This window comes from Ziziphus jujuba, chromosome 2, assembly GCF_031755915.1.
Source record: "Ziziphus jujuba cultivar Dongzao chromosome 2, ASM3175591v1".
Classification (NCBI taxonomy): Eukaryota; Viridiplantae; Streptophyta; class Magnoliopsida; order Rosales; family Rhamnaceae; genus Ziziphus; species Ziziphus jujuba.
The window spans coordinates 33,957,569-33,967,469 of NC_083380.1; the positions used below are offsets into that span (position 1 = coordinate 33,957,569).

The 9,901-nt window shown below is 34.6% G+C and overlaps 1 protein-coding gene across 7 annotated transcripts; it reads left to right on the forward strand.

Annotated features, from left to right (window-relative positions):
* The first annotated feature begins 206 nt into the window (after positions 1–206).
* On the forward strand, positions 207–9,901 carry LOC107419732 (uncharacterized). 7 transcript variants are annotated; one of them, XM_048474221.2, is made up of 8 exons: positions 804–1,563; positions 3,150–3,275; positions 3,379–3,422; positions 4,278–5,682; positions 5,758–7,055; positions 7,472–7,576; positions 7,733–7,904; positions 9,211–9,901. In XM_048474221.2, the coding sequence occupies exons 1-8, from the start codon at positions 1,480–1,482 to the stop codon at positions 9,415–9,417; spliced, it is 3,441 nt and encodes a 1,146-aa protein (XP_048330178.2). In that variant the 5' UTR covers positions 804–1,479; the 3' UTR covers positions 9,418–9,901. The 7 variants fall into 7 exon arrangements, with proteins under 7 accessions (XP_048330177.2, XP_024929173.3, XP_048330179.2 ...); XM_025073406.3 differs by having other exon boundaries at positions 806–1,563; positions 4,278–6,817; positions 6,947–7,055; XM_025073407.3 differs by having other exon boundaries at positions 808–1,563; positions 4,278–4,974; positions 5,140–7,055.

Sequence of the window (9,901 nt, forward strand, 5' to 3'; positions counted from 1 at the left end):
AAACCCTATTATAGTATGAGCTAAGCTAAAATTTAAATGAATATATATTTATTTTTTGGGTAAGTAAATGAATATCTGTTTCTGTTAATTCTCTCTGCCGACCAACTGTATGTCTTTTCTTCTTCGGCCAAAAAAACTGTATTTCTTTTCTTAGTTAATTAAATGACGATTCTACCCTTATCATCGCCCTTTTTAAGTCACTGTGTGCATCTACTTCAAAGTCTTAGGAAGATGAATGGTTAATACATACATATACGCAAAGCAAAGCGAAACAACCAAACCAAATCAAAAATCTCAGCCCAAAAAAAAAAAAAAGAAAAAGAAAAAAGTGTGAACCATAAAGCAATAAAGTCACGAAATGAGAGAGTAAGAGAAAGCATAAAGAGTGGAAAAGATTGAATTTTTAGGACAATTACTCGAACATTTTAAGCAGACAGCGAGGAGAACCAGCAGCTCCTATTAGTTCCTGCAATGGTTCGATCTCTATGTATTTTTTTTTTTTTTTTTTGGTCTATAATACTACTCTCGTTTTGTAATTTGTATTTCTATCTATGCAAACTGGAAATGTTGAGAAACTGTGTACTGGGTCACTCTTTTACTACCATAATTAAAAAGTTTGAACCTTTTTTTTTTTTTATATATATATATATATTTTTTTTTTTTTCTTTTCACTGTAATCTTTTCATGCATGAATAACCTAGTGTAGTTTTTGTGATGTTTTCTTTTCATGAGTGTTGTGTTTATTTGTATGAATTCTGTTTGAATTTTTGTTAGTTATCTGTATATATATATATATATATATATCTTTTTTTTTTTATGGTTTTGTATCTGTGGTTGGTAGCTGATATTTTTCGGCTGGTAAGCCAAAATCTGAATTTTGGGAAATCTTTGACTAATATTAGCTGTTTCTATGTATGCTTGATATCTAAACCTCACAGCTAAATTTGGGGGTCCCTTTATCAGTCTTGAAAAAAACTCCTAATTTTGAGATATTTTTGGGTGATGAATTATGGGTTTAAGTTATATCTAATTTTGAGATATTTTTGGGTGATGAATTATGGGTTTAAGTTATAGCTTAGTAGATTCTTTGTCAACGGTTCAAATTGGTCAATATATGTGAACTTTTCGTTTTTACTCTTTTTTTTTTTTTTTTTTTTTGGGACATATTTTTCAGGGAGTTTTCAGAATTTTTGTTTTTGAGTCTTTTTGAGATAAATTTAGCTAAGTTTTGTTGGTGGACCATGTGGGTTTTTAGCTAAATTTAATGGATGGGTTTCCTTTTTGACTGTTGATAGAATTTGAGTTTCAGGGTTTGGATTGGGAGGAAGCCATTCTTGGGTTCTTATTTGCTCTGAGCTTTCTCAATATTTAGTTCATGATTAAATTTGTTGTTTGAATTTCTTCTGTTAATATATCACTTCGGGAAGCTGCCCATAATTTTAGTTGTGTAGCCTTTATGGTTTTAAGCTATTGCTGTTTATGGTTTGGGGAGGAAACGGGCGTAAGGGTTTCTATCTATTAATAAAGTGTTCTTCTTTCTGGATCTTCTTTCTACAGCAGGAGGTAATTTTTCCATTTTTTGCTGTCACCACTACCTCCGACTATAAATTTGGCTATAAATCTGCCTCATTAATACATACATTAAAATTTGATAGTTGTTAGCATTTCTTTTTTTCTTTACAGAAAAAAAGAATCCAGAATAGACAAAATAAGTGTATCGTTGATATATATATATATATAGGTGCATACTGAAAGTGTCTGATTAGTTGTTGAGATGAAGAAAAATCAAAAGAAAAGAATGTGTACCATTACTTCTTGTGGATAAGTGTATTTCAAAAAATCTAAAAAAATGTTTTCGAAAATGAAACTTTGAAACATATTTACAAATACTAAAGCATCCGGAGTACCATTTCTAAAGTATCTGAATAATTTATAAATTATTGAACAGGTACGTGTATCTGGACTGCTGTCCCTTAGTTTTATAAATATCTAATTTGACATTGTACTTGGGTTAAAGCTGGATTCAGATCCTGGTTATGTTTTCATTATTCTTTTGTTTGTATTCCATATATAGAGGCAAGTTCGTTATTCTTTTGTTTGTATTCCATATATAGATGCAAATCCGCTATTATTTTATTTCTATTCCTTTTATAGATACGAATCCATTAGATTGACGTACTTTTGTCATTATATTACCATATGTGTTTCTGTTCATCATTCTACTGTTTGATTTGCCTGTTCTCTTGGTTAGATTCGATTCGTTGTTGACCTTTGACATAATTGTTGTTTCTCGTATAAATTCTATAGACTTTTTCCAGGTTAGTTGATGTGTTATTGTCGTTTTTGGTCATAAAAAATTGAATAAAATTGAATAAGCTTTCAGAAATTATGAAGTATAGCTGCTTTCCTAAAAACAAATGTGGCGTTTGATTAAATGGTTGTTACATCAGGCTATTTGATTCTTAGTTGTGCTGTCATCTGAGAAATTATTTTACTTGTCCATGTTGACAATTGTTCGACTTTTTTATCTTAAAAGTTATGTAAATGTAACGCCTATCCTAATCTCGAGCACATCATCACCCAACACAAGGCTCAAGTGTTTTGCAGGATATGTTCATTGTGTGAAAATCTATAATGAATTTATGACCTTATATATCCTCTTTTTTGGATAAATCTCCTCTTCATCCTCTTGTTGAACTATTCATGATATTGTGAGCTAATTACTTTCGTAATCCTTCCCATTTTAAAGTTGCTTTTATTGTTTATTTTGTTGAACTGGGGATCTTCTTTCTTATTATATAGCTGGTTTTATTGTTTCTCAATAATGTTTCCATAACTCTCTTCTTCATCATCTAGTTGAACTACTCATGATATTGTGAGCTAATTATATTTGGGTGTCATAAACCCTGCAAAGATCCATGATTAAATTTTCCTAGTTCTCTTATAGTATACTAATGCATAGTCCTTGAGATGGATTATTGCTTTTGGTTTAAATTATTTCTCTTCGTAAAGGTTAGTGTTTGGCAATAATTAGTCTAGTTCATTTTATGCAAAATTTTGAATATGGCCCTCAATTTCTTGGATTCAACATCTCACTCTGACTTTATGTTTCAGTAACTGATCATATGTTGTGCTACTATTGTGGACAGGCACAGCAAAAGATGCATTGTGCCCTTCAAACAGCCAGTAGTGGTACTCCGGAAATTTCAGACAGTGGAAGCAGTTCTTTAGCCTGCATATTTCAAGAACAAAATAATCTCAGTGCTTCGTTGGAGGTAATATTATCTGTGTCTGTTTTAATTTAATTAAATAATTTGGGCTTATACTTTTGGAGTAGGAGTATCTTTCTAACTTTTGTTTGTGGCTATCTTTCTTTAGGATTGTGACGTGTCGTCTCTCTCATGGAGGAACTCTGAACATAGGTAAAATAGTTTCTAGAGTAACATACCAGAGAAAACTGATTATACAAAAAATAGTTTTTACGTTTATAGCCTTTGTGTTAAGCCATAAACATTTACTTCCATGCATTCCAGACATGTCTTTTATGTATTAAATCATGCAACAAACATCTATGCTTAGATTTGTCCTATTTTCAGGATCTACATATGTTCATGCATGTGCATTAACAAACACGACACAGATATAGGTATATAGATGACAAATGATTAAAAATGTAGTACATATGTATCTGTATAGATGCATGCATGCATTGCATGTATATACTTACGTATTTGAGTGAGCGTGCATTTGCATGTTACCTAGTGAATTTTTGCAGCATTTGAAATTAAAGACAGGTGCTGAAAATTTGTTCGGTGTAGTTAAGAGTGCAAAAGTAAATTGGAGTGACTGAAATTTCTACTTGGTTTATGGATTGATTCTCTTGTGATTAAACGGTAAATAATTTCAAAGTAAGAATGAATTGAGAGTTCAAATGTTTCTGTGATATTCTTTATGCTTGTTGCTTTCAAGAAGACATTTATGAAAAATTTAAGTGGAAAGTAGCCCAGTTGTACCAGCTTCTGGTTGATAAGGAAAACACTAGGTCTATGTAAATATCATGAAGCAGGAGACTATACATGATGATTTTGCATTTCCTGATTGTTGTGAAGTGTTCAACCGTTTGATGTTGTGTATTTCTGAATTATTAAAGATGCACTTTCTTAATATATCTGATCGACTTCTTGAATTGCAATTCTTTCTTTTTTCCGCATTTTTTTTTTTTCGTGTATTTATTTTGAGAAGTAATAAATTGCTCTTTTACTCTTCTGACCTTTCAGGTGTTCTGTTATAACTTTTCTTTCTGTTCAACCTGATGGAAATTGGAGAGTTGTTGCACTACCATTCAAACATCCAGATCAATCAGACCACTTAAGATCTGGTGCTCAGGTCAATATGGAAACTTTTCAACTGGTTTACCCGCCACCAATTAATTCATTCAAGGCTAATCGAAGAAAACTGACAAAAGGGCCTGTGCATGGTGGCAATTACTGTGTCTCATCATTTACAAACAGAAGAATTCCCAGTTCAACTGTGCGGCATCAACCGCGGAATAAGGCTTCGGTGAATAAAACTACCAAGTGGAATGAACTTCCGCCAAAAGATTGTGAAAAGTCATTATCCTGTTGTGAATCTTCCTGCATGATCCCAAATGGCTCCAATACTATTAATTCAACAGAAATGTTTACTAATAGTCCAAAAGTAAATAATGTTGTAAAGAAGAATTCAAAAAAGAAAGCAAGGAAAAAGGGAAAATCAGGCAAGAAATATTCATGTGACACTGTCATAGAACAGGAGGTGTCTGAGGAATATGTCCATGGAAGTTTCAATAATGTGGATCATGGAGATGGAAAATTGTCGTCTTCAACTGCACTTGAAGTAGAGTCTCCAAAGACTTCCACATGCTCCAGTGATGAGGTCGATGTTCCTGGAGTAACTGTACCTTATGTCATTCAAAAGTCAACGGAGAAACATCCTGTAAGTAACTTAGACTCTACAATTTCTATTTGTGGTGGAGTTGAGGATATGTATGGGAAAAGTTATTGCAACATGCATGACTCTTTTTTGCTGGAAACAATTTCCATTGGTTCAAATGGTGATAATTTTACTAACTTTGGTCTTGATTCAAAACAATCTGAAAAGGAAAGTTGCAGAACTGATCATTCTGAGCGAGAATGTTATGATGTTTCGGATACCTTTGATCAGACTGAGAGAGCGATTCCTAGTAGGCAAGGTTGCAGCATTAACGACATGCAGGTGGTCACACCTGGTAAGATAACTAAACAAAATAAAATTGTTCCCAGGATCTCAAATGTCTCCAAAGCTGTAAGTGTTGGAAATTGCCATGGCCGTTCGGGGAAGGAAAACAATCATTCTGTCTGGCAAAAGGTACAGAGAGGTGATGCCAATGGCAACACTGGTGAGTTGAAGAAAGTTCCTATTTGTTCTCAGTCTGATATCACCGCGAAGGAGGCACCTGAACTTAAGAGAACATGTAACACTGTTGAAGATAAAAAACAGTCAAAAGATAAGGTTTCTCAGAAGTTCAAAAGAAAAAGTGGCCTGGCTTCAAAACAAGAATACAACTGTTATTCCAGGAAGGGTGCTCATGCCAATGTGGCCAACTCAGATGGTGTTGCAAAGTTTAATACGCCACAGAACGAAATACCAGATGTCTCTTCTCAGGTGAATGATGAAAATGTAATGAATACTGTTCCAGGGTCACTTTCTCAGACTAATTTTCCGAGGTCTGGTTTCCAGAGTGGTAGAGTGGAAGATTTGACAACTGAATCAGTTCCCAGCATTCATGTCCATCCAAATGAGATGGATCCTCTTGAAAGTGCCTGTAATTGTAGCACGAGTAGTCAAAAGGTAGAAAGGGATAGCTCATCACCAGCGGCATCTGACATCTTCCAACAATCAGATTTGGTTCAAGCGCAGACTCCAGTGTTCCTTCCTCATCTTTTCTTTAACGGTTCAGTTCGACAAGGTCAGAGAGAAATCTCTCCAGCAGAATGTGGCAAGCAAAGCCACAGTTCTGGATCTACATTGCAGAAATGGATACCAATAGGATCAAAGGATACTGGGTTGACAAGCTCTGATGAGAGTTCGTTGTTGGAACATTCTGGTGAGTCAGTTGCTGAGAGTTGGAGTAATAAAACTTCTAGTGAGACAGAAGTGCTTTGTGATTCTCTTGATTTTGCAGTAGATGTAAGCTGCATGCATCCGAATGTTGGACATGTTACTTGTTCCTTGCATGAAAACGAATGCTTGCTTCCAAAATTGGACTTTCAAGATCCAAATGTGATAAAAGAGCAGAATAGCAAACAAGATACATGTCATCACTTGAATATTGAAAACAAATATTTGAGTCAGTTTGAATCTGATTCAAAGAGAATAGCTCAGGCAGTGAATGATACTTGTAGGTTAGAACTCGCATCTGAAACTGTTCAAATGGCCAACGGTGGCCCAATTGCAGAAATTGAAAGAATTCTCCATCGTACGTCTCCTGTTATTTGTAGCCCTCGCAGATTAATAAGTTGTCATTCTTGCTTGGAGGACCATATCTGTGGTGTGTCATTGTGCAGACATGAGACACCTAACATTTCTTTAAGAGAAGTGTGGCAGTGGTATGAGAAGCTTGGTAACTATGGGATGGAAATAAAGATGGAGGATCATGTTAATTCAAAGAGATTTGGTGCTAGTCGCTCCTTATATTGTTCTTACTTTGTCCCTTTTCTGTCAGCAGTTCAGCTTTTCAGGAACCGTAAGAATCATATTGTAGATACTAGTAACAAGGTTTATCCTTCTGAGATGTTAGGTGAGAAATCTGACAAATCACCTACTGCTGGCTGCCTTCCTATATTTTCGTTACTTTTACCTCAACCTTGTAAGGTGGAAAGCACTCCACCTCTCATAGATGAAGTGTGTAATTCAGGCCTTTCTTCAGCTTCTACAGAATTTGAACCTATTGGAACAACAAGCATTGGCGATGTAGAACTGATTTTTGAATATTTTGAATCTGAACAACCTCAGCTAAGACGACCTTTATTTGAGAAGTATGGCTTTTTTTTTTTTAATTTTTTTTAATTTTTTTAAGCCCCAGAACATTGAAAGTTGCAATTACTCATTTTTATATGTGGTTGATAACAGATAATATGTGTATTTCCATATTTGCACAGATGGGAAAAAAAAAAAATGAAAATCCTATAATAAATAACTTCTAAAAAAGGGAATATGCACTTTCAGGAAACAATCAATCCTAAGTTTTATTTTTTTTTTATTATTATTTTTTTCCTTCTATTTTTTGTTTGTTTTGCTTTAATTTTTGTCACAAGTATTTATTGTGGCTTGTATAATTTATTGAATTCATGCTGCTTAAGGCTTGCTTTCTTTCCCACTGTTGGATGATGGTAACTTAATTGTTCTACTCTTTCATTGGCTGGGCCTTAATATTGATCTTTATTTTTCTCAGGATAAAGGAACTGGTAAGAGGTGAAGGACCCTCAGACTCTAATGTCTATGGAGATCCAATTAATCTAGACTACACGAAACTAAATGATCTGCACCCTAGATCCTGGTTAGTGGACACATATTTCAGAATCTTTAAATGAAGTACATGTTTTACCCTATAAATCAAGAGTATTATTCCATATGCCTCTCAGAGCAATTTTTCCTTAGTAAGTTCAGTTAATTGAATTTTTAGTACTAATTTTTTAGGCAATGTTATTTTCAGGTATGCAGTGGCATGGTATCCTATTTATAGGATACCGGAGGGTAACTTGCGTGCAGCATTTTTGACGTACCATTCATTTGGTCATTTGGTTCGTAGAACTGCCACTGATGATGCCCAAAGTTCTCAGAGTGTAGTAGCTCCAGTTGTGGGGTTACAAAGTTACAATACTCAGGTAATAATATTGTCCCCATTCTGTGAGTGGATTTAAATTTTTCTGAAACTGATACTGCTACTTCTTCAATGTCCTTTCCCAATCCATGGGTCTTGGATGCACTTTTAATGCTTCTACTATCTTTGTGGTACATCTGGTTTTCAGTCTGCACTTTTGATGGGTGCATGCTAAAATTTCTGCAAAACAACCAATATTCCTAAAAGTTCAAGCTAGCTGGTAGAAAGCGAGAAAATAATATTTTATACACTTTTAACAACAAACATGTTTGGACCTCAATGTATGGGTTGTACCTCTTTCGGGTTGGATACCTGCACATGGTCAAGTGGTGTTTATTTCTTTCTTTTGAGCCGCATATTTAGATCTCACATATAGATTTAGATAGGAGTCAATTATAAATGTAGGAGAGGAACCAGGATCACATAATTTATTTCCTGGCTCGTAAAATGCTTTGAAAATGAGCGGGCCATTAGTTGTCTTGTCATCTAATCCCAATGATCATGGTTGGTATAGTTTCATTAGAAAGACCATTCCCAATGATCATGGTTAGTGTAGTTCCGTTAGAAAGACCATCTAGTGATTTCTATGTGTCTCAGAATGCTACTTGGTTCCCAGCAGCCAAATGGTATGATTTGGTCTCTTATTGGGTCCCTCAACAGGTGTTTGATCCACTCCTGAACTCATTTAGTTACCTTTTTTTTTTTTTTTTTTTTTTTTTTTTTTTTGAAAGGGAAAGAAAAAAATTAGCTTATTACATACATTATTGCATTGTGTATCTTAAAATTTGTTGGCATGTGGATATTTATGGTTACACATCTTAGCATGCATGTTTTTATACATGGGCAGTGTTTCCATACATGAATATTTACAAAGAGAAATCCATGCTTTAAACTAGTTTCAGAAGGAATTAGATGATAATGTTGATTTTGGCAGTAAGAATTTGAATGTAAAGGACTTTGAGGATGAAGAGATGGGTAATTGATTGAAATGATCAAGGAAAAATGACCTCTTAAGTGGTCAACAAACTCTTGATTAAAAAGACTAATGAAAACAATATCTTTGGAACCAGTTGCAAGTTAGGAACTTTCATTTGGATTTGTATTAGAGGACCTTTTTGGTAGCTTATTTGATTTTACTTATTTATTTATTTGCTTACTTCATTACCTGTTTGTCTAGTTTGATTGCTTCCATTACCAATCATTATCTAGTCCTTGTCCATACGTTACAGCTTCTGCATGTCTAATTTGTATGCTTGACTAATATGGTACGACACTTCCGAAGCGAAAAATGATGTTGTTAAAATTGACAGGGTGAATGCTGGTTCCAGCCGCGTGAATCAGCAAGGAACCAGACAACAGAGGCACCGGACCTAAACCCAACTGAAGTGTTGAAGCAGCGGTTGCAGAAGCTTGAGGAGACGGCATGTCTTATGGCAAGAGCTGTTGTCAAGAAAGGAAATGCGGAATCTCCAACCAGGCATTCAGATTTTGAGTTCTTCCTCTCTAGGCGTCGTTAGTGGCTTCTTTCTGGTTGGTTGGCGATCTAACAACTTCAGGTTGCTTATGGTTCAGATAGGACTAACCTCCGTAGGATGCAATTGCAAGACAAGAGTGACGCACCACTCTTGCTTTCCTCCTCCTATATGTTTCCTTTCTTCTCTCGTTCATGGTGGAGTTTTCTTTGCATGTATATAGACTTTAGTTTCCTGTTTTTCTTTCTTCCTAAAAGACATGCTCATTACCAAAACGAAAAAAAAAAAAAAAAACAAAAGAAAACGAAAAAAAAAAAAAAGAAAAGAAAAAAAAAAGAAAGTGTACTTTATGGAGTTTGGAAACAGTTGCTGTTTGCCCATTCCCTAATGATGTAAATATGTTTCATTTAGTCCTTGCATTTTAAATTTTTTTTTTTTTTTGTTTGGGTGAATTTTGAAGTTCTGGCTGGGAAATGGGAATGTATATGTACATGTTTTGATTATTTTCTTTGATTTCATGTTTTGGTTA

Excerpts from the sequence above, each read along its gene's own strand:
- LOC107419732 (XM_025073404.3), top strand. The coding sequence starts at position 1,480 with ATGGTTTGGGGAGGAAACGGGCGTAAGGGTTTCTATCTATTAATAAAG. Across the intron at positions 3,276-3,378 it reads ATCTCAGTGCTTCGTTGGAG|GATTGTGACGTGTCGTCTCT; the intron begins GTAATATTATCT and ends ATCTTTCTTTAG. Across the intron at positions 7,577-7,732 it reads GATCTGCACCCTAGATCCTG|GTATGCAGTGGCATGGTATC; the intron begins GTTAGTGGACAC and ends TGTTATTTTCAG.